General features: G+C 33.5%; 3 protein-coding genes and 2 long non-coding RNA genes across 7 annotated transcripts; 1 reads left to right on the top strand and 4 right to left on the bottom strand.

Moving 5' to 3' along the window:
- The first annotated feature begins 2469 nt into the window (after window positions 1-2469).
- On the top strand, window positions 2470-20027 carry LOC141648514 (uncharacterized). Of its 2 annotated transcripts, none has more exons than XM_074457237.1 (8): window positions 2470-2710; window positions 17187-17611; window positions 17698-17776; window positions 18162-18312; window positions 18849-19021; window positions 19114-19220; window positions 19314-19381; window positions 19689-20027. In XM_074457237.1, exons 1-8 carry the CDS (start codon window positions 2696-2698, stop codon window positions 19700-19702), a joined length of 1032 nt encoding a protein of 343 aa, XP_074313338.1. In that variant the 5' UTR covers window positions 2470-2695; the 3' UTR covers window positions 19703-20027. The 2 variants fall into 2 exon arrangements, with proteins under 2 accessions (XP_074313338.1, XP_074313339.1); XM_074457238.1 differs by lacking the exon at window positions 2470-2710 and adding an exon at window positions 16767-16842.
- LOC141646478 (uncharacterized) lies at window positions 9712-12682 on the bottom strand. Of its 2 annotated transcripts, XM_074454353.1 has the most exons (5): window positions 12297-12682; window positions 12103-12200; window positions 11159-11291; window positions 10894-11081; window positions 9712-9908 (listed from the first exon to the last, which is right to left on the bottom strand). In XM_074454353.1, the coding sequence occupies exons 1-4, from the start codon at window positions 12447-12449 to the stop codon at window positions 10896-10898; spliced, it is 570 nt and encodes a 189-aa protein (XP_074310454.1). In that variant the 5' UTR covers window positions 12450-12682; the 3' UTR covers window positions 9712-9908; window positions 10894-10895. The 2 variants fall into 2 exon arrangements, with proteins under 2 accessions (XP_074310454.1, XP_074310453.1); XM_074454352.1 differs by lacking the exon at window positions 9712-9908 and having other exon boundaries at window positions 10673-11081.
- Window positions 13086-14044, bottom strand: LOC141646477 (uncharacterized). The gene is made up of 3 exons (XR_012545571.1): window positions 13971-14044; window positions 13272-13682; window positions 13086-13168 (listed from the first exon to the last, which is right to left on the bottom strand). It is a non-coding gene; the product is annotated as an uncharacterized LOC141646477 (long non-coding RNA).
- A 1075-nt stretch (window positions 20028-21102) lies between the features above and the next one.
- On the bottom strand, window positions 21103-21788 carry LOC141646476 (uncharacterized). Its single transcript, XR_012545570.1, has 3 exons — window positions 21697-21788; window positions 21481-21613; window positions 21103-21381 (listed from the first exon to the last, which is right to left on the bottom strand). It is a non-coding gene; the product is annotated as an uncharacterized LOC141646476 (long non-coding RNA).
- Window positions 21789-21871: 83 nt separating this feature from the next.
- Window positions 21872-23541, bottom strand: LOC141649984 (uncharacterized). The gene is made up of 4 exons (XM_074458647.1): window positions 23489-23541; window positions 22873-23301; window positions 22717-22795; window positions 21872-22231 (listed from the first exon to the last, which is right to left on the bottom strand). The coding sequence occupies exons 2-4, from the start codon at window positions 23286-23288 to the stop codon at window positions 21872-21874; spliced, it is 855 nt and encodes a 284-aa protein (XP_074314748.1). The 5' UTR covers window positions 23289-23301; window positions 23489-23541.
- Between the last annotated feature and the right edge of the window lie 225 nt (window positions 23542-23766).

Raw genomic sequence — 23766 nt, 5'->3', positions numbered from 1 at the left:
AAGACGATGTTAATCAAGACGGACTAAATACAATTATACAAACGACCCTTTTCATACTTAAAAAGCATTTGTTTACAACAAAGATTGATCCTTCATCGTTCAATTTGGCTTGGACGATTAGAAAAAGACAAACTTTTAACATCAATAAAAATAGATGAAATAAAAAATTTACTGATGTAAAAAATGGAACATGAATCTTAGTTCACAAGTCAAGGTTCGTCTTGCTTAATAGTTAATACCGTCTTAAGTTAGGACCTGTTACAAGTCACAACCCTCCTTTCATTTTATTATTTGAGTGTGCAACTTAGGCTTGACAATTAGACAACGCATTGTGGAAATTGTGGATGCATTGCGTCGCGAGGGTGATCTTGACCATGAAACACTTAAATATCAGTACATGCTTGTAGAAGCCCGCGAGTTGCTTGATATTTTTCAGAAGGCTGGTGATGCCTTGAGCTTATATTGTAGTTCAATGCAAGAATACGTAAGTTATATACTTCAAAACAATCAGCTAGCTACGAACTTCCACTCAAATGATAGCTTTATTTTATATTTTTTTTTTCTACCAGGTTCCTCCACACAAAGTATTGATTGATGTTGCTAATCTGCTTAAGAAGACTGGTCATGCACTGCAGCCGATGGACCTTGACCTTAGAGATTGTTTCAGGTTTAAATTTTTGCTCCCTTTTGTTGTTGCTGCTGTTGTTGGGTGTTTAAAATTTATCGGTCTCTTTTCATTAAATTTGCTTCTATTTTTTGCCAAATAGCGAATGCCCTGAGTTAAAAGACGCAAGTTTGTTCAAGCTGTCAGGTAAGCGATAATCAACATTTATTACGCTCTCAGTTTGTGTGATGTTATGAATCTTATGACAGTCGAGTCTTTCTTTGAGATGCTTACACGAGAATCTTTCTCTGGTCGGACTTTGCAGAAAAAGAAAGAGTAGTGAAAGAATGACGAGTAGGTCTTGTTAGCAGCGAGCCAACGCGCTCATTCCAGTCAGTCCGAACAAGACAGTAGTCAGAATCAGTAAGGAAAATTACGTTTAGGATTCATTCATTAATACGAGTAATTAATTTTGTGTATACATTAGGCTACAAAATGGAAGCACTGATCCTTAGGAAAAAAAAAATTAAGTTATTGCCTAATTTGCGTACTGAACTAGTAGTATAGTATGTAGAGCTACAAAATATCGGCCGGGTCAAAAATCAGGCCATGTGATAGGCCCATACCCGGCCCTAAATTTATGTCGGGTCTTATTGGGTCTGGAAAAATGACATTATCTTTGATCGTTTAAGCGAAAATGAGTGATGGTAACCCATTTTACGATTATTTCTTTAATTCGCAGAATAATTGACGGAAACTGATTTCAAAATGATTGGAATGCCACATTATCGGTATAGCGATGATTATTATAGTTTTTCAAGTTTTTTATTTTGACGCGCTATTATACAATCCCCTATTTACTAAATGAATGACGAAACTCTAAATTTTCCCGCCTAAAACGCATTTCCTATTTTGATAAAATATCTTATTCATTTTCCTATTTGATATAATCCCTTCTTTAATTTTTTTTCTAAGATTTTTGTGATAAAAAAATCGTTCTTTATATGTTAAATTGTAACTAAAAGGTATACTAATAAAAATTTATAAACAATTTCTTTAATTTTGTTTAAAAATATATACATTTATGACAATACTCAATTTTTTTTTATTAATTTTATAGTTCAATTTTTTTCTAAAAATAAAAATTCTACAAATACCGCGCATTCATTGCGCGGGATCTAAATTTTTAAGTTTTTTTTTTCGATGCGTTATTAGGTTTACGGAAAATTTTTATGCATGTCAGATTTGCGTTAAAATCCAGGCCAAAGCATGTGAAAAACAAGAATGAGCTCAGGCCTCATACATGTAAATCACACGAAACAGTCCAAGACCATTCATGTGAATTACATGAATGAGCCCAGGCACAAAACAGGAATGGACCTGGGCCAGTTCATGTAAGTTACATGAATAGACTTGGGCTCATTCATGTAAATCACACGAAACGGTCCAAGACCATTCATGTGAATTACATGAATGAGCCCAGGCACAAAACAGGAATGGACCTGGACCAGTTCATGTAAGTTACATGAATAGACTTGGGCTCATTCATGTAATTCACATGAACATACCCGAGTCTGTTCATGTAATCTACGCGACTGAGCCATTTTTTTTATATATAAATTCAATTAGTCTTGCTTGTGACGGGTACCCGTCACAAGCTTGCGACGGGGCGAATAGTAGAATTTGATAATGGATGTGATGGTTGTGTACTACACATTTGTTTATTGGAATTGACAACATTGGTGCATTAAAAATATTAAATATTTTCTCCTTCCCAAGGACAATTTGTGTCCACATACTCTTACATTGGCGCATTTGTTTATTGGAATTTCATCCTTTCATCTTTTCAACTTTCATCTTCTCTCATACTCTAACATAACCGATAGTTTTCAATTTTTTTCATTCTCTCACATTTCAATTTCTCTAATCTCTTATTTCAAAACCTCTCATTCTTTCTCAAATCAACACAATTTCCATACAAAACAACCAAAACACAAGACATTATCTTTTAAAATATCATTAAGGTGACAATGAAACAATCAGCAAGACGACAACCGATTAAGAAGAATATTAGAGCGACGAAGGCAAAAGATGATGACAGAGAAGGTTATCTCTTTTTCATAGATTTAATTTTAGTTTATTGTTTTTTCGTTCTCTTTATATATGCTTTTGGTTATCGCATATTTTTACTGTTTTTTTTTTCTTTTTTTTTTTGGATTTTTTATTTTAAAATAGTTTTACATTTTGTTGTTGTTCGATGTTGGGATTTTGGTTATATTGTGTTCATTTTAACTATTATAGAAAAACACAAAAGGTGGTTACATTGTTTGTGAAAGTATTTATGTTTGGACTTCTGTATAATATGTGACCATTTTGAATGTTGATGTTGATAAGATTATGAGGGGGGAGAATTGCATAGAAGGATTTGTATTATTGAATTGTGATCTACATGATTATGGTGAGGGTATTTATAATGCCTCGCATCTTAATGGAACCTTAACCCTAATTTGACCAACCCTAATGGTAGCTGGCCCTAATAGGCCTAATATCCTAATACCCGCCCACAATCGTAAAGGCAGAACGTAGTATGAACTTTACGATTGGAGAAATACAAGAAAATCATAATTAAGAAAAAAACTTTGTCATCCCGATCTTTCTTCATTCTTCATAAAATTTCTCATCTTCACAAGGTGGTAAGGGGTGCGTATAGGACTCACCAGGCAATTTCTTTTTCTTTTTTTTTTTTGATGCGTATAGGACTCGCTAGACAAATAATTCAGTTGCGTAATCGCCAGTTTTTTTTCTATGCGTAACTCGCCAGTTTTTTTCAGTGCGTAACTCGCCAGTTTTTTTGAATACCACCCTGATTAAATGAAGCCTTCAAGTTTCGAAATACAGGCTATCTTTTCTTTAGGGTTTAAGGACATTTTATTTGTGCTAAAAAAAATTGGAATTAATCGACGGCAAAATCAATTCATGAACACGTGGAATAAAGGAAGGTAACCATCACAATAGATTAACATCCAACAATTGTGTTCACGAATGGATTTGCCACACTACAACCCCTGCACTCTTGATCTACCATCACAACTTTTATTTGGCATTATTTTTAAGAAGAGTAAAATTATTATTTTAAATGTCTTGTCAGTGAGCGCTATACAATTTTGCTTACCGGCAAGAAAGCGGAAGCGTTTTTTAGAGACCTCAAGAAAGAGACTCTGATACCATGATAAGATTATGGAGGGGGGAGAATTGCATAGAAGGATTTATATTATTTAATTGAGATCTACATGATTATGGTGGGGTATATTTATAATACCTCACATCTTAATGGAACTTTAACCCTGATTTGACCAACCCTAATGGTAGGCTGGTAACCGTCCCTAATGGGCTTAATATCCTAATAGATGTTATAGGACTGGGATGAAGTAGATATGTCACCGTGTGTATCCTTCTATGTTACCATTTATACACAAATTACCATGGTCCATTTTGCTCACATATATTATAATCATAGACAGAATATGTTACCATATTATTGGAAAACTGCTGCCATTTAAAAAAAATGTTCGAAAATATAGGTGCTTAGTAAACATTAACGAAGAAAAAGTGGGATGATGAACATAGAGATGAAGATTAATATAGAAACAATAAAATCAAACAAACAAACCTAAAATTTAAAAATTTAAAAAAGCACAGATAAAATGGATGTAAAACATACATCACAAATTTTAAAAACAAAGAGCAACAAGTAAACAACAACAAAGCTTAAAAAAACAACAACAAAAAACAACTAGAACAATAAAATCAAAAAACTCAGAACGATAAAAAAAATAGAACAATAAAATGATAAATCCCAAGCAATAAAATCAAAAAACCCAAAACAAAAAAAATTCATGTGCCGTTCTTGTGTTTTTCTTAAATCTTAGGTAGTGTCCTTTTTGCTACTGTTTTCATTACCATGTTTATAAATTATAATGAAAGTTGTTTTGGGTTTTCTTAAGTGTTAAGGAAGAAGATTAAGATGTGGTGTAAAAATGAGGTTTGATTAGAAAGTGATTTTTTTGGGGGTTTTATGTTTTTGGTTTCCTCAATTTCTTTCGTAAATTAGGGGTTTAATGTAGGTTTGTTTTGAATATGTGTAAAAATCATGATGAAGAGTAAGAAGATGATGAACATGAACAAGATCTGGATTATTCGTCTTTTGGAAGGAAAGGAGATGGTGATTTTCTTATGAAAAGAAAAGATGAATAATAATTGTGTTTTTAGAGAAATTGTGTACTTTGTAAAGGATGAAAAGAAATGAAAACGGAAGAAAATTGATAATCATAAATTTTGGTTTGATTTTTGTGCATGGGTAATGCAAACAACAATTCATTTTTTATTTATAATGATTACTTCCACATTGCATAGATATGTATTTGACCCGTCGCAAATGAGAATTTGTGACAAACAACTGCTTTCCTACCTTCTACGGCAGATTCCCGACGCGGAGGTGGCCCGGATCGGTAGTGCTAGTTCGTCGCAAGGTTAATCCTCGTTATTTATTCAATTGAAACTTCAGTTTTTTTATTTTGTTTAAGGGTAAAATTCATACACAGTTGTTTTACTGAGAAATTTTTGGCGGACTTTTTTATTTGTAAGAGTAATTTGCGTTAAATTATGGGAAATTGTATGATTAGAAGAGATTTATAGGAGTAGAAACCACTACAAGGGTCTCAACTTTCATAAAAACAAATTTAGTTACATAGCTCTAAGGACCTCAATCAATATTTTGGACAAATATACCCTCATACTTTTTTATACATGAAATTTTATCATTTACAAATTTATAAATTATACGTAGGCCAATAATATTTCACTTAAAAACAATTTGCTTACTTCTTGCAAGTATATGAGAATAAAAGTTATTGATAATAAATTTACGCAATTTATTTTTGTAGTACAAATTTTATTCAACACAGTACTTTTTATCCATTACTTTCCATTTCCATACCCTCACCCAAAAAAACTTAAACCTTTTTCTCTCTACACAAATTCTCATTTGTGACGGCAATAGATGTCGCAAGCTTGCGACATGTTAAATACATACCATATTGTCTGAAAACGGATAAAAACAAACTCATAAAGCAAGTGTAGAGTAGACAATTGAGTGTTGTAGGTATGAAAGAGAGATGTGACTATGCACAGTGTGAAATAATCATTGTGAATTAATTATTATTCTTTTCATCCGTTTATGATTACCAAAATTTATGATTATCAATTTTCTTCCGTTTTCATTTCTTTTCATCTTTTACAAAGTACACAATTTTTCTACAAAATCAATTATTATTCATCTTCTCTCTTCATAAGAAAATCATCATCATTTTCTTCCCTTCAAAAAGACGAATAATTCAAATCTTGTTCATGTTCATCATCTTCTTACTCTTCACCATGATTTTTACACATATTCAAAACAAACCTACATTAAACCCCTAATTTATGAAAGAAATTGAGGAAACGAAAAACAAAAAACCCAAAAAAAAAAACCATTTTCTAATCAAACCCCATTTTAAACCACATCTTCATCTTCTTCCTTAACTCTTAAGAAAAACCCAAAACAACTTTCATTATAATTTTTAAACACGGCAAGGAAAACAGCAGCAAAAAGAACACTACCTAAGATTTAAGAAGAACTCAAAAACGACACATTAAATTTTTTTTGTTTTGGATTTTTTAATTTTATTACTTAGGGTTTATCATTTTATTGTTCTTTTTTTTTAACTGTTCTGGTTTTTTTTTTTTTTTTAAGCTTTGTTGTTTTTTACTTGTTGCTGCTTGTTTTTAAAATTTTGATGTATGTTTTTCATCCATTTTATGTCTGCTTTTTTAAAATTTAAAAATTTAGATTTGTCTGTTTGATTTTATTGTTTCTATATTAATCTTCATCTCTATCTTCATCATCCCACTTTTTCTTCGTTAATGTTTACTAAGCACCTATATTTTCGAACATTTTTTTTAAATAACAGTAGTTTTTCAATAATATGGTAACATATTTCTGTCTAATATTATAATATATGTGAGCAAAATGAATCATGGTAATTTGTGTATAAATGGTAACATAGAAGGATACACATGGTGACATAGAAAAATTATTGTGTACTCCGGGAGGACGGTACTCCTTACACTCAAGCTATTAAAATATTCTATTTTGTAAATTGCTTTTGAGTGTAAGGAGTATCGTCCTCCCGGAGTACACAAGTATTTTTCGGTGACATATCTAGAACATATTATGAAAATATCATGTACCATCTTAGTTAGAATTTTTAACTATTTTACAATATTTATTACAATATGTAACCATATTAGTCAGAGTAAGTAGCCATTTTAGTTTCTATGATACGCGTTGATTAGATTTGATTAAAATGGTAACACAGGTGTATAACCTGTATGTTTATACAATGTTACTAACTCCTTTAGGATATGTAACCATTTTACGATATGTTAATGTGTGTATATTTGATTAATAAAAGAATGTTTTCATTCTTCCATAATATGTTACCAGATTAAATTTGTTAACATAATGGATAAATATGTAAATAATTGACATCCTTGGCGTATTTTCTATGGCATTATATTTTGCCATTAGTGTTTCCAATCTTGCACAATATGTCATCATATATAATTTGGGACCATAATTAGTAAATATATCAACAATTGACATTCTTAGTATATTTCTTATGACAGTGTATTTTACAAGTAATGTTTTCATTATTTCACAATATGTTGTCATATACATTTTGGTGACATACTGGGTATATATGTGAGCATTTGACATTATTGGTGTATCTCTCATGCTAGTGTATTTTAAAAGTAATGTTATCATTCTTGCACAAACCGTTGCCATATTGAAAAGTTAATCACTTATGGTATTGTATATGTTACGCAATGTATTCATTATCGCACAATATGTTACCATATTGGAATTAGCAACATAACAGATAAACATATAAACAAATTGTCATTCCTGTTGTATTTCCTTTGGCAATGTATGCGCCCATTATGTTCATATTCTTGTAGAATATGTCACCATCCCAAATCACGTTACATATTGGCAAATAAAGCTACCATACATTCAGGGACGATACCACCCAAATAACATGCAAAAGATAAAGTCCCCAAATATTTTTAAACATAATAGTGTTATTAGAGCAGGACAATATGACACCATTTTTAGTTGATAAGCTACCACTTTGTTGTAATAATAATTGCAAATAAATTTATAAAATAATCACTAAATTAAACTACTATTTATAAGATTTTAACATCAGATACAATATGTTACCAATTTAAGGATTGTTATATAATGTAGGAGCATATAAACAAACATTTGCATAATGCAAACATATTATACATTAGAACACACAAACTTATTCAATACGTCAATAAATGTTTGCAACTTCTCAATTCTTAAACATACACCAAACTTAAACATACACCAAACTGCAAATACAACCCAAGAAACCTACAAAAGAAACCATAGCTAATTTCTCGCTTTTCCTATGTTTCATGATTTCAATATTTAATTCTACAACAACTATCTTCAAATTTTCATTCTTTATCTTCAAATTCTTCATTTTCAATATTTAAGTCAAGTTCAATGAATAAATTTCTCTCAATCGAGGCAACATGGGAGAGGGATCCAGCAGGAACTCGAGGGCAGGCGGGACCACTGAGTCTGGGTGAAGGGGATGGTTGGTTTGGACAAACCACAGGATAAAGGTCATGAGAGCAGGTGGGAGTACTTGGAGATCCGTTAACTCCAAAAGATGGGCAGGGGCGACGCATCTGTTTTTCAAGAGGGGGTTGACAAGGCATAAGTTCTGACACGACAGGGGAGGGGATAAGGGCTTGGATAGTATTGAGCAAAGAAGGGGAACGGGAACCTGAGGCGAAACGAGGCGATGTTCGAATATGAAGGTTGTTTTGTTGATTAGAGTTTCTGGGAAGGTGAGGGGTGGGGGTTGGAAGTAGTCTGCAGGTATCACATCCGGGTGGAAAACGATGATGTGGGTTACGGGTTTTGATGGCGGGAGTTTCTGGAAAAGAGTCGGCATTGGGATGTACGTCGAGGGTATGTAAGAATGGTGGAGGATGAAGGTCAGTTCGGTTTCTGATTCTAATTGAGGGCGAGGGAAGAGGAAAATTTGGATTAGAGAGAGTTTGTTTGTCATTTTGGTGGTCTTCAAAGGAATCTGAATGGAGGAAAGTTGAGAGGGGAAAGTGAGGGATAGGTTGGGTCAGAATGAGAGAGAGATGTGAAGGGGAAAAAAAGCGGTCCAAAATAAAGGTAGGGGGAGGGATATCGTGGTACTGATCTTGTCCACAAAGGTAAAGGTGGGTAATGAATTGACAGGAGCTAAAAAGGGGGTTTTAATTTATTTAGAGGATGAAAAGAGGACATACCACTTTTCCTGAAAGGAACCAAGGTCCAAGAGCTATCAGGGGGATTAGTCAAGAATGAAGATAGGGGGTCCAAGAGAAAGAAAATAAAGAGCATCCTTATGCGTCCTAAATAGTCCTATACAATAATTTGTGATAATATAATCATTAATCTCCACTAATTGGCACTTAATTTTCCATTGTTGTACTCATTTATTTCGTTGGGCTTAGTTTTATATTTCACTTATTCTCTAGTCCATTGTTTAACCTATTGATTCATAATTTTATCTAACTACTTCCATTGATTCTCTAGTCACACTTCTCATGTTTGTTCTTCTTCTACTCCGTATATTTTAACATCTCATTTTCAATTATTCAGATGAAATGAAGTGTTAAACTCCCCCGTCTGATCATTTTTTACCTTTGATTTTGGCACAAAAATAAAGAAAAGAGGGGATAACCAATTAACGAATGAAAAGTAGACCAAATTGGTGGGGAGTGTCAAAATGTTCATCAAAAGCATTTCCAAAATAGAAAAGTAAACAATTGACTGAGACATCCAAAATAGAATAGTAAACAAATGACCGGGACGGAACCACCACTATCGAAAATAGAAAATTAAAGTGTAAAAAATACAAAATACAAAATAGAAAATAGAAAATAAAGTGTCATCAGTGTCATCACTATTGAAACTACCCTAGAATATTAGGACCATGCGACCGTTACAGACCATTTCCCTCGACCGTGACCTTAAAAATAGCTCAAAATCCCTCTTAAATTGTGCATAGTATGCCTCGTATATCTCTAGAGGGCTTGTTTTTGTTATGCATATGTTTCCCTTGTTCAATGGTTCTCCATTTTCGTCCACCAATCCTCTTGGTACCTGCCATGAATCTCCAACACTTTAATTTTCTTCTTGTCGGAACGTAGTGGAGATAAGGTATTAGCGGTGTGCAATATAGTTGGGTAAAAGGGTATAAATTTAAGGGCGGGGCTAGTAGCAATGGGCAGCACTCGACTCCAAACCCTCGAAAAATAGTTAAAATTTATTAATTTTTTTTACGATTCAATAGTTCCCGAGTTCTTGAACATGAGACCTTAATAACATAAACACGAGTATATAAAATTATAAGAGGAAAATTCGCTAGCCCAAAGTTCCATTTCTAACTTTGTCATAGGTATAAATGTATAATCGATAAATATCACATCGAAATGACAATCAACACTAAGTAATGATGATGCATAAAGCAACAATTATTAGCAACAATCAGAGTAGTGGATGTGTCTCATCAATTGGTTGATAATTTTATCTTAATTATAAATGTAAGAAGTGTCATAAAAATGTACGGTAAATAATACGATATATGAGACTATGAGTCAAATCAGTCATCGAATTCTAATCATATACATTAAAATTTAAAAGTTAAATTTAGGTGAGAATTATAATTGATAGTAGGGATGTCGTACCCCCACATCGAACAATATTTATAATTCAATATCAAACCAGTGTAGTAGGGTAAGGAGGTCGATCTACATAGACGGTCAGATTGGTGTATCGATCTAATGAAGACAATAAACAAGCAAAAAAATAAAGTAGATATAAATGACTAATTAAGGGAGTTAGGGCCGGGTAGTTAACGAGTCGGGTCAAATCACTAGTTTCTAGGGTGAGATTACGGTCACTGAGCCGCAATAGAGAGTAAGATAAAGGTCAAGCCAGTTTTTAGATCCGACCAAATCGAACTAACCCTTGCCTTACTGGTGCCATATTGTTTCTGTACTTGTATTAGTACAATACGGTATTACAAAATACTCCGTACATTATAGAGAAACACTTCAAACACAAAAATAAGCAGACGGCAGCTGACCGTTAAAACTTAATCCCTTTCTTAAGTCTGAAGGCAATGTACGCCATATGCTTTTGTAGAATGCATGAAGAAACACCATTCTCGACATGACCAGCTACTGTACTGAGTAGTCGTGGCTCGGAAGCAGAAGGCCGAAAACTTAGCACTGGACCTGACTTAATCTTGTTAAATAATGGGCAATTTCCGCGCTGAAAAGAAAAGTTTTACACTGTCATCAACCAGAATATGGATGAAACTATCATCGAAGAACGCTCATAAAACTTACATAAGGATAATTTGGAATGGCTGCACCAAAACCTTGAGTCCGAGTACGAGAAGAAGAGGAAAGGTATTTGTAGTTCGGGCTTTCAGGACCGGACAGCTTGAACACACTTGCTCTTTTTAGCTCAGGGCATGCCCTATTGAGCAAAAAAAAAAAATAGAAGCATAGATGAATGAGATTGAACGGAGACCATCAAATCTAAGTAGACCGGTCAAATGGGTTCGGCAGGTCGGGTCGAACACGGGTCGGATCACACGGGCCACGGGTCGGGTTAGGGCCAGAATACGGGTCAATAAATATTTATAACACCTTTTTCTAACGATTTTTATAATCAAAAAAATATTTTTTAAAAAATGTAAAACACATTTAAAATTAATTTTTTAATCATATTCAATGTTTACATTAATTATATTGACATAATATAAAAATAAAGTTTTTTAATAATTATATTATTATTAAATATAATAAAAGTTATATAAAAGTGACTAATTGTGTTTGTAATTTTTAGTCCATAATTCAAATTCCGATTCATGTCCATAAAATGTGACTAAATTTTTATGCTGGCTGCCACTGACCTACCGCAACCCTCCTCCTTTATCCGGGCTTGGGACCGGCAGCGAATGCCCGAAAACACTCACGGGCGGAGTTTGTGTTTGTAATTTTTAGTAATAAAAAAAATATTTTTTGAACTATTTTTTCAAATATAACATATAAATATTAATATTTTAATAAAATTCTTAATTTACCTTTGATCCAACAGGTCGACTCGTTCGGATCGGGTCTAGACCCTAAAATAATGAGTCATTTCAGGTTCGGGTCAAAATTTTCGGGTCTTGATCCTGAAAACGGGTCGGGTTTGCGGGTGGGGTCTTAATTTGACCGGTCTAAGTCTAAGACACCCAACAACCAAAACAACAATGACAAGAATACGATCAAAACACTCAAACCTGTAACAATCTCTCAGGTCAAGGTCTCTTGGCTCTAGAGCACAACCAGCATTCTTAAGTATAGTAGCAACATCAGTCAATACTTTGTGGGGAGGAACCTGTCAGAAAATTAAATTAAATTAAAATTAAAAGCTATCATTTGAGTGAATAATATAAATATACGGAGTATAATGTTTGTAATCAGCTGATCATACATGTTGGTGGATTGAACTGCAATATAACCTCAAGGCATCACCAGCCTTCTCAAAAATATCAAATAACTTGGAGGCAGATATAAGCATGGACTGATACACAAGTCCGTCGTCGTCAAGATCACCCTTAGAGCTTAACTCTCGCACCATATCCATTATGCGATAACGAATTGTTGAACTTCGAAATTTGGAAGAAAACAGAATACCCGAATCAAATGGAAGCAAGACCTTTTCTCCGGCTACAAGAAGCAAAGCCGCCAGTGATACCAAATTGCCATCCGTAAGATATGACCATGCAATATCGTTGAGTCTATTAGTGTGTGGAACGAGCAACCGTGCACAGTCCAAACGTGATTTCTATAATACGAGACAGGAACATACTATCAGCAGGATTTTAGGCCAATTTACAGACAAAAAAAAAAAAAGAGAATCAGATATACAGAAATAACCCACCGTTTTCCATTGACAAAGTAAAATAATATAAGTTTGATGACACAGAATCAAATATACAGAAACAATCCACCGTTTCCCATTGACAAAGTAAAATAATAAGTTTGATGAAGGAGAATCAGATATACAGAAACAACCCACCGTTTCCCATTTGGCAAAGTAAAATAGTAAGTTTGATGGCAGAGAATCACATATACAGAACCCCATTGACAAAGTAAAATAAAATAATAAGTTTGATGACGGAGAATCAGATATACAGAAACAACTCAACAAGCCACCATTTCCTATTGGCAAAGTAAAATAATAAGTTTGGTGACGGAGAATCAGATATACAGAAACAACCGACCGTTTCCCATTGGCAAAGTAAAATAATAAGTTTGATGACGGAGGTGCAATGATCCCATTCACGGATATGCGGCATATGACTAGCATAAGTGAAAAATACGAGTGAGAATCATGAAATTATATGAGATGAGTTACGAAAATGAAAAGAGAGTAAATAAGAATGAAGAAGGCGGACATGAGTACCTTACAGGGAAGAGCAAACGTTCCAATGGACACATACAAACGTCATCAACTGGAAAGATTTGACACTTAATGTTGGCATGATCAACAGGCCCTCGGTTGAGCAATAGGTCAATAATATCATAAGCTTCATGGAATATGGATGTGACAGACGCAAGAGGTGTCGGTATTTTGGGATCTTGGGGTGCTGTTCTAGCATAAAGTTCAAGGGCAGGTTCGCAACCCTCTCCTTCAATCATTGCGAGCAAACACGTTCTGGCATGAAAATATGCACAACTCCCCACAACATACGTGTCTATACATTCAGGATAAGCTGAGAGCAGCGGCAAGAACCGTTCTTTGTCATCGCTTTTAAGAATCTCAATCAACTCCTCATTCTCGAAAATGTTGAAAAAGGTTTCCCCTATCATTTCACTGTTTCAAACAACAAGGCTAATAATCTAATCAAACACTCCTTACCATTATGAACAACGCATACTCCCTTTTTGTATTGAGACGTAGGGAGTATATTAACCATTTTTCTCAATAACCGAGAGACTTTGTGTTTTTGATGTTTTTCAAAAAATTACACTTCTGTATTTATGAGGAATATTTAAACAAACGGGACGATTTCAAAGAATCTGAGTGAGAAATAAGCTTGTGACTGTCACGAGCAAGACGGACTGAAGAAACTAACATAACAAAGAGAAGAATATGACTTACAGTCTTAATAGAGATGATGAGAATTGAGAAAACCTCTTTTCAACAACCACAAGTGCAACTCGTTGTATGTTTTTGTTCTATTTTAGGGTTTACCGTCTTTTAAGTTTTATTGAGAAATCAAATATAATCCGATGAAAAAAATGTATTAAAACAAAAGTAATAAAAGTAGTACAGCTATATTATAAAACGGGATACTAATAAAAAATGGTTTTAATATTATACGATAAAATAAGTACAACTAGATTTCATGCCCGTGCGTTGCACGGTAAGTAAATAATGTTTTGTTTTAAGTGAATTTTTTCAAAAATGTTAGTAGATAATGTATCGACAATTAAAGTGAATGGGATAATAAAAACTAATCTCATAGGTTTTGTCTTTGGCACGATACTTAATGAATTCTATTCCCTCCATACCAGACTACTGGTAACACTTACCTAATACAACCGTACCATACCAATGGTAACATACTATAAATGGGCTAATTTCTTACAATAATACTCTTATATCCTTCTTATATTTACACAAATGTCAGGTAATGGGCCTCTCACCAACCCAACATTAATCCTTCTTATATTCATCTTACTTTCCATCTTTGCCCCTTCTTTTACCCTTTTTTTTTTCTTAAAAATCCCATTTTTTACCATGTTACCATTGGTATGATATGGAGGGAGTATTAAAAATGAATAAACGACATTGGTGGGGTTGGTGATAAGAGAGAAGGATGAATTATTATGAGCTAAATAAGGAATTGTGGGGCCAAAATATTAAGGAAAACAATAAAATAAGAGTAAAAGAGTTGTGTGGGATTTGGTGATAGGAGAGAGGGATGAATAAAATAAGAGTAAAAGTTACCAAAAAAAAAAAGGGGAACATTATTTGAATAATCCATTTCAAGAAAGAGGGAACATTATAGCGAATAGCAGGGAGTATATTTTGTTTAGAACTCTATAAATGCTTATGTCTAGGAATATATAATCCCTCTATATTCTACTGTATCTTCTGATAGTCCAGCAATACATCTACCTATACCTATACTAACCCTAAAGACCATAAGCATAAAATTAAGATCCAATAATTTCTCCAAGTAATGAACGGTACGTTGATTGTTTCAATTCAAGGAGTTTTGCCTTATATAGGTAATTCTCATTAGAATTACGTGGTTTTACTAAATAAATCTTCTTTTCTATTAGAACCGCATTGTAGCAACTTATGAATGTAAAAATCCTAATTATTACTAAAACCCTTTCTATTTGTATTGGTATTTTTGCCCATGTAGTTTGTTACGGTGTTTATTCATTTCATATATACTGAAAGATCTTCTTCATGCACCTATGAGTGGCTGGTAAGACTAAAGCTAATAATCATTCAAAACAATAATCAGCATCATACTATTAAGAGTAGTTATTGATATCTTGTGAGAACAATGCCATATCGATTCTAACTAAACATTTGACACTTTTTGTAAACTTCCAATTGTATTGGTAAACCACGTGGAGTTGATCACACTGTAATTCAAGCAAAAGTTTCAGTATGCACAAATATTATAGTTTTAGTTGTATACTTATCTTTAATTAACAAAACAATTTCTTACAATAGTAGTTCTACGCAACGAAAATAATTGGACTTCTAATATTGTAGTTCGGATGAATTCATCTACTTCATGTACGTTCGTGCTATGTAGGCGTAACCGAGCGATCGTCTTAGCCAGAACACTTGACAACTCTTTTTGTTTATATATACCCTGCATAATAACAATAACAATGTTATATAAAAATAACATCTATCTATCGTTCTCAATTGCTTGCTTAGCTTTGATTAAACACTTTTCACATAGAATATAAAAGATACTCCCTTTTGTGTCGATCATTTGTTTCTCTTTTTTATTCTTTGTGAGGGTACGTTATTTTAATCAAATGCAAACAAACGATCGGACAAAAGGCGTAAATAAATGTTCAGAAAATGTAATTCAAACAAATCATTAAAAAAAAAATTACCATTTACAAAGTTACACATAATGCGAATTTAAGAATATATTGTAATTGTATCTGCGAAAACAACAAACTATATTAGATGTTGCATAATCAATCAATTAAAACAAATATAAATACCGCTACATATTAACTGCGCAATATAGAAAAAGTGATAGTAGCTACGTATTAGCTCAAGGTCAGTATATGAACAAAGCACAAAACAAAAGAACTCCATTAAAATACGAACAAAGAAAATAGACTATACAATAGTTGTTGAAAAAGCATAATGGGTACAACTATATATACTACTCCGTATAACTAATTAATTAGCCATTATAGCTAATTAGGATTCTAGCTAATGTTAAATAATAGTGTAACTGATTGCTGATAACATATATTCCTAATGTAGACGATGGAATTTTTTTTTTTTAAATTTTTTTTTTTATTTATTTGTTTATTCTGTTAATGTACTGTTAGTGTTTGTGTGTGTGTATAATATATATATATATATATATATATATATATATATATATATATATATATATATATATATATATATATATATATATTATCTTTTATTTTTCTTGATTATCTTTAGAATTTATTTTTATTTAAAGTGTTTTATAAGACTTGGAGTTTCTCACGATGCCTGAAAAAAGCCTATTTTATATATATACATTGATTATTATGAAAATCACATTAAATATTAAAATCATATAAAGATAAAAATAAAAAATGCTACCTTAATTTATAAGACTAATCAATTGTGTTTCTAAATCATTCGTGTTATCATTCCCAATCACTCTCTAAAAACCCTACACTCTCATCCTTGGGAGAAATATTTACGATTGTTCGAGCGGTAATTGGATTTTCGTCTTCTAGCGCTTTGATTTGCAAAACAAGTAGGGTTTCCTACTCAGTTATTGGTTTTGTTTGATTATTTACTTGTTTCAAAAATTGTATTGAGTAGAAAACAAAAACTAACTTTGGTTATTTAGCATGAATTTTCCAAGTAATTATTTTTTTCCGCCCAAAATTCATTCATTTTGGAAAATTCATGTGTAAAGTTGAAGTCTTGGGCTATTATAAAGTTAAAAGAACAGATCTTTGTTGTAAATTATGTGAGCAAGGATTATCTACTAGGCTTTGTTGTAAATTATGTGAGCAAGGATTATAAAGTTAAAGAACAGATCTTTGTTGTAAATTCATTAATATTATTTGACTATTTTGCTCATCTTATATGCAGTATTTAGAAAATAAGGGAATAACCATGACAACAAATAAATACCAAGGGTTATCTTCTACTAGGCTTGAGAATTTACTTGAATCAGACGACGATGTTTCTTTTGTAAATCAGCTTCGAGATCAGCAGCCTATTGATCTCGATATTATCAACTCGTTGGTGAATAAGTGTGTGGAATCCGATGCCTTAAAATGTTTGATTGCCTTGATAAGAGGAGAAGTTTGCAATATGCATCCTACATTTGATTCAGCAAAGTTGCCTGATAGCGGTGTGACTCCTCTTGCTTACATTGCACATAGTTGCCCTGAAGATCCCCAACTTATCGACCTAATGCTAACAAAATGTGGTGCTACTTGTCTCGCCAATGTCTACTGCACCATTGGTGTAATTGACGGCCTTCCTATTCATTTTCTTCTTATCAACTTGAGGTTGTTTTGGCTTTCTTAACCATTCAAGATTGTTAGTTCACTTTTTTAAGTGTTTCTTAGTTTGGTTCTTTGCTAACTACTTCCAGTGTCATGGACCACCTATACTCGTGGAAGCGAGAAACATCTCTCATCAAACTTGTTATGCTACTCTGCCTGTGGGAAACGGTTCGTAATTGGTTAGCCTTGTTGTTCGTTTTTTTTTTTTGCGCAATATCTGATAGATGAACCATCTCAACCAAAACCTTAAGATGATGGTTGAGACATAACTAATATAATTATTACTATTACGCTCCCTCACTCAAATGCCCATTGGGTTTGAAGAGTGGTTAGTTGTGCACCGACTCCTCCGTACTGTGTGCTGGAATTCCACTTCGAGAGTTTTTGAGGAGTTTTGAGGTTGCCAGGATTCGAACCCGGTCACGGTGGTTCTAATACCATGATAGATGAAACATCTCAACCAAAACCTTAAGGTGATAGTTGAGGCCTAACTATTATAATTATTCCTATTAATATCTTACTTGTTTTTTGTACTTTACTGGATTTATTATAGAAACCAGTGTTGGACTCTTTAGGAGTGCTAGTCAAATACACTGATTCAATCAACGGTATTGCCTGGAGTTTTTTAAAGAATGGAGGGTTGAAACAGTTTACAGCTCTGCTTTTGATTGCTCGTGAAAAGGTTATAGCTCCATTCGACAGTGGTAAATGTCCATTATCAATTCCTTTGGAGTTTTTTTTTTAAAGAATGGAGGGTTGAGCTAAATTTATTAGGGATATTCTCTCGTGTACCCCTGAACTTTTTCGTTTTCTATGGTGTACCCCTCGTTTTTCGCAAAAAAACTTTGACCAACAATAATTCTCTGTTACGAGTTTAGAAAACGGTAATTTTTTTTTCCAAACCAATTATCTCATCAAGGCTTTCAATTTGAAAAAAAATTCACCGCTTTTTGAACTCTTAGCCGGTAATTATGGTTGGTCAAACATTTTTTAACGAATAAACTTTGACCGACCATAATTCCCGACTACGAGTTGAGATGTCGGTGAATTTTTTTTCAAACGGAAGACCTCTTAAATACGGTCAATTTGGAAAAAAATGTTATCGTATTCTGAACTTGTAGCCAAGAGTTATTGACGGTCAAAGTTTTTTGCATGAAAAGAGGGGTATATCATAGAAAATGAAAAAGTTGAGGGGTACACGAGAGAATATCCCATTTATATATTTTATTTCTTTTGGCAGGTTTGACGATACACCATTATATAACGAGTGAAATCGATTTACTTGCCCAAGGTGAGCTTTGCCTTGAACAAAAGGAGTGGAAATGTTGTCTCAAGGATGCGCAAACGTTACTTACTCTGTTTGAGCTAATCGGTGATGATTTGAGCTCATATCGTAGCTCAATGAAAAAATACGTATGTTGATTCTCTTTTCCTATCATTTTGGAAATAGAATAGTTTATTATCTTATAGATAAAATTGATTGATACTACTTTTACCTCTTTCAGGTTTTTGTAGATGATATGATAGAGGATATTTGTTACTTGCTGGTAAAACATAAAGCCATAGTGGGCATGCAGGATATGAATTTAGACGACTGTATTCCCAGGAATAAGTATGTGCTTGTTAACTTTTTAGTGAGATTCGTTGGTCTATTTCATCCTCACTTTCTCAGGTTTTTTTTTTTGTTGTAAAATTCTATCTATAGGGAATATCTTGGTCGTGCTGTATCAGATTCAATAGATGCACACCCGTGGGAGCTTGTTGGTCGTTTTGGTAAGTTTTTGAAATAATGGTCAAAAATAGTATTTGTCGTTTATTTTTGAATACCGAGCCTACGTGGACACCATTTTGACAAATATTTTCAAAACCGACCCAAAACAATAAATATTTTATTTTTGACCATTATTTCAAAAATGGACTCATTGTTTCCTAATTGATTCTCACTTAGTGCGCCCATGAGAGAGTGGTATTGTAAACAAGTTGTCAATGTTAAAAGCTCAAACATTAGATTGGATTATACTCCCTCCGTTTGGAAGTAGGGTATGTGATTTCTGATTGCTTTAAGATCATGCTTTTTCAGATACGCTCGAATAATAAGATGAATGCCCATTTTGGACAAAGATTACCAATCCCAAAATGTTTGCAAGGACGACTCTACAGCACCGAAGCTTGTCAAGCCAGGGATATGAGCAAGTCACTTGCTTGTACTAGTGTCAGCCCCGTGCCTAGGCATTTGGGTTATATTCCTATGAAATTTATTAATAGGATTAGATTTCTGTGACAAGTAATAAGTTAGTAAGGTGGTTTGCTCTTAAACTCGGATTATGTAATATTGTATCTACTGTTGTACGCATCTTAATACGGTCGTTTTAATAATTTAATGTAATATGTTCACATTAGGAATAGCTTACTCTTATTCGCATTTTGAGGCGTGCGTTCACCCATGGACGGTTCGAAAGGATGATTCATGTCAGCCGACCCCAAATCATTTTGGGATTAAGGCTTTGATGTTGTTGTTGTTGTAGGAATAGCTTGAGAAAAAAGGATTACGCATCTGAGGTAGTACCTCAGACCTTGTAGTTTTTGAGCATATATACATTTTTTCTGAGCATATTACCATTTATAAATATAGTTTTTGAGCAATATTATAGTTTTTTAGTGTAATGTTTTAGTAAATGTGCTCAAAAACTTTATACTAAAGTAGAACTCAAAAACTTTAAAATAAAACTCAGAAAATAAACAATAAGAGGTACTACCTCAGATGTATAGTCCATGAACTGGAATAGCTTACTCCAGCTACGGCAGTTAATCTATTATATAATTTGTTGTATATACAACTTATTTAATGTAGTTGGCTTCGTTACAAAGTTGTCGAGCTCTATTAACGAAATTATCAAGGTATAGAACAAAATTATTGAGCTTAACAGAATAATTATTAAGCTCAATAACTTCGTAAAATAGTTCAACAATTTTGTGCAAGGGAACTTTGAGGTAGTTGTACAATCCTATTATACAACTGCTTGCAGAATAGTATTTGTGTCAGCCACCCCCTCTCCGACCATCCACCCTCCACAGTCACCCCATCCCCATGAAATATTAATTGGGAAAATTAGCCCTAATTGTTTGGATATCTAATTAATTTGATAATGAGAAATTGATGCATAATAAGTGAAATACAAAAACTTTAGAGAGACGAGACTTACTGTAGGTGAAACTAGCATTATTACGTTTTTGGTATGACAATTATCATTCATGATTGATCAATTTGGTACAAATTTGATGAAGTTTTGAAGGAAGAGGAAAACAAGAAAGTGTTGTATTTTCTTTCAAAAAGGGTATGTAATAGAAAAAATATGGAAAAAGTACCCGAAAGAATATAACATGTACATGAAAGAACAATAATGTATATTCAAATATTTTATTTTTAATTGAATATAATTTTTTTTTTTTTTTTTTTGTAAATAGCATAATTTATCAGACGGTTATAAAACTAGTAAAGTCAAATAGATATAGGTTTTATAGGTCAGACAATACCGTATACGAAATACATTAGAGAAATACGTCGACACGAATAAGTAGACGACAATTGACAATTAAAACTTAATCCCTCTCTTAAGTTTGAAGGCAATGTACGCCAAATGCTTTTGTAGAATGCCTGGAACACCATGCTCGACATGACGAGCTGCTGTACTGAGTAGCCGTGGACCAGCAGAAGGCCGAAAACTTAGCACTGGACCTGACTTAATCTTGTTCCATAACTGGCAATTTCCATGCTGAAATCAAAAGACACAAGTTTTACACTATCAACCGTAGATGAACGCATATATAACGTTTTCTGAAGGAGATATGATGGCCGTCATGTTAAAACTTACATAAGGATAATTTTGAAGAGTTGCACGAGAAGCTTGAGGCGGAGTTAGAGAAGAAGGTGAAAGGTATTTCTTGTTCGGGCTTCCAGGACCTGACAGCTTGAACACACTTGGTTTTCTTACCTCAGGGCAGTCCCTATTAAGCAAAAAAAAAATATAGAAGCAAATATAATGAAAAAATAAAAAAAAAATATAATGAAAGCGAGCAAACAGTCAAACCTGTAACAATCTCTCAGGTCAAGGTCTCTTGGCTCTAGAGCATAACCAGCATTCTTAAGTATAGTACCAACCTCAGTCAATACTTTGTGGGGAGGAACCTGTCAGAAAATTAAATTAAATTAAATTAAATTAAAAGCTATCATTTAATTGAATAATATAATATTTGGAGTTTAAATCATACATGTTCGTGGATTGAACTGCAATATAACCTCAAGGCATCACCAGCCTTGTCAAAAATATCAAATAACTTGCAGGCAGATATAAGCATGGACTGATACACAAGTCCGTCGTCGTCAAGATCACCGTTAGAGCTTAACTCTCGCATCATATCCATTATGCGATAACGAATTGTTGAACTTCGAAATTTGGAAGAAAACAGAATACCCGTATCAATTGGAACCAAGACCTTTTCTCCGGCTACAAGAAGCAAACCCCCCAATGCTGCCAAATTTCCATCCATAACATATGTCCATGCAATATCGTTGAGCCCACGAGTGTGTGGAACCAGCAACCGTGCACAGTCCAATCGTGATTTCTATAATACGAGACAGGAACATACTATCAGCAGGATTTTAGGCCAAGTTACAGGCGAAAAAGGGGTTGTTTTAAATAAAACGTTTTTTGAAATAATAAGTTTGATGACGGAGAATCAGATATACAGGAACAACCCACCGTTTCCCAATGGCAAAGTAAAATAATATAAGTTTGATGACAGAGAATCAGATATACAGAAACAACTCACCGTTTCCCATTGGCAAAGTAAAATAATGAGTTTGATGGCGGAGAATCATATATACAGAAACAACCCACTTTTTTCCCATTGGCAAAGTAAAATAGTAACTTTGATGATGGCGGAGAATCAGATATACAGAAACAAGCCACCATTTCCTATTGGCAAAGTAAAATAATAAGTTTGATGACGAAGGATCAGAGATACAGAAACAACCCACCATTTCCCATTGGCAAAGTAAAATAATATAAGTTTGATGACAGAGAATCAGATATACAGAAATAACCCACCGTATCCCATTGGCAAAGTAAAATAATAAGTTTGTTGATGGAGCTGCAATGATTCCATGGGAGCAGATGCGGCAAACGACTACCATAAGTGAAAAATACGAGTCAGGATCATGGCCTTATGAGTTACGGAAATGATCATGGCTATCAGTACAGTACCTTAGATGGAAGAGCAAACGATCTAGTGGACAGAGATTAAAAACATCACGTGGGTGGACATTACACTTAATGTTAGCATAATCAAGAGTCCCTCGGTTGAGCAATAAGTCAATAATATCATAAGCTTGATGGAATGTGGATGTGACAGACGCAAGAGGTGTCGGTATTTGGGGATTGTTGGGTGCTGTTCTAGCATAAAGTTCAAGGACAGATTCACACCCCTCTCCTTGGATCAATGCGAGCAAACAGTTTTTGGCATGAAATTTTGCAACACGCCCCACAAGAAACAGGGTTAAACAATCATCATAAGCTGAGAGCAGTGGCAAGAATCGTTCTTTGTCATCGCATTCAAGAATCTCAATTAACTCCTTATTCGACTCAATTCTGGAAAACTTGTAAGAATATTTGTAGGACATGTTTTCACTGTTGCTGCACAACAAGGGTAATAATCTAATTAAAATTTAAATGCCATCAACATATCATTTTGAACAACACATGTGGATAATTGAACCAGTTCTAAGAATTTGAGGGAGCAATCGCTATAAATCTATAATAATAATAATTAAAAATAGAGACAGTAAGAAATTAAGGATAAAAAAAAAGGAGTGTGACTTACACCAACCACTTTAGCAATGCGAGCTGATAAGGAAACCTCTTTCCAACAACCAAGTGCTGTATTTTGCTTAGGGTTTTCAACAAATTTTTTTTTTTTTTTGGTAATATAGAGTTTATATAGAGTTTTTCTATTGCTATTGCTCTAAGGTCAATCGAGTGTACAATAATCTCGTACACCCTAACCAATGAGATGTCTTAGTTTTTATTTTATTAAGTTTATGTATTGTATTTATGTTCTATTATTTATTTATGGAGAATTTATTCAATTCTAATATTCTC

This window comes from Silene latifolia, chromosome 3, assembly GCF_048544455.1.
Source record: "Silene latifolia isolate original U9 population chromosome 3, ASM4854445v1, whole genome shotgun sequence".
NCBI lineage: Eukaryota > Viridiplantae > Streptophyta > Magnoliopsida > Caryophyllales > Caryophyllaceae > Silene > Silene latifolia.
This window is presented reverse-complemented; position numbering and strand designations above follow the sequence as displayed.

What these genes read in the sequence shown, in the direction of transcription:
- LOC141648514 (XM_074457237.1), top strand. An exon ending in TTTCTTCTTATCAACTTGAG is followed by an intron (nt 17,612 to 17,697) that starts GTTGTTTTGGCT and finishes AACTACTTCCAG; the next exon opens with TGTCATGGACCACCTATACT. An exon ending in GACTGTATTCCCAGGAATAA is followed by an intron (nt 19,221 to 19,313) that starts GTATGTGCTTGT and finishes TTCTATCTATAG; the next exon opens with GGAATATCTTGGTCGTGCTG.
- LOC141646478 (XM_074454353.1), bottom strand. Translation starts at nt 12,449, where the DNA reads ATGGATATGGTGCGAGAGTTAAGCTCTAAGGGTGATCTTGACGACGAC. An exon ending in GACCTGAGAGATTGTTACAG is followed by an intron (nt 11,292 to 12,102) that starts GTTTGAGTGTTT and finishes TTTGCTCAATAG; the next exon opens with GGCATGCCCTGAGCTAAAAA. An exon ending in CCATTCCAAATTATCCTTAT is followed by an intron (nt 11,082 to 11,158) that starts GTAAGTTTTATG and finishes TTTTCTTTTCAG; the next exon opens with CGCGGAAATTGCCCATTATT.
- LOC141649984 (XM_074458647.1), bottom strand. Translation starts at nt 23,288, where the DNA reads ATGTCCTACAAATATTCTTACAAGTTTTCCAGAATTGAGTCGAATAAG. An exon ending in CGTTTGCTCTTCCATCTAAG is followed by an intron (nt 22,796 to 22,872) that starts GTACTGTACTGA and finishes CACTTATGGTAG; the next exon opens with TCGTTTGCCGCATCTGCTCC. An exon ending in TACTTTGCCAATGGGATACG is followed by an intron (nt 22,232 to 22,716) that starts GTGGGTTATTTC and finishes CTCGTATTATAG; the next exon opens with AAATCACGATTGGACTGTGC.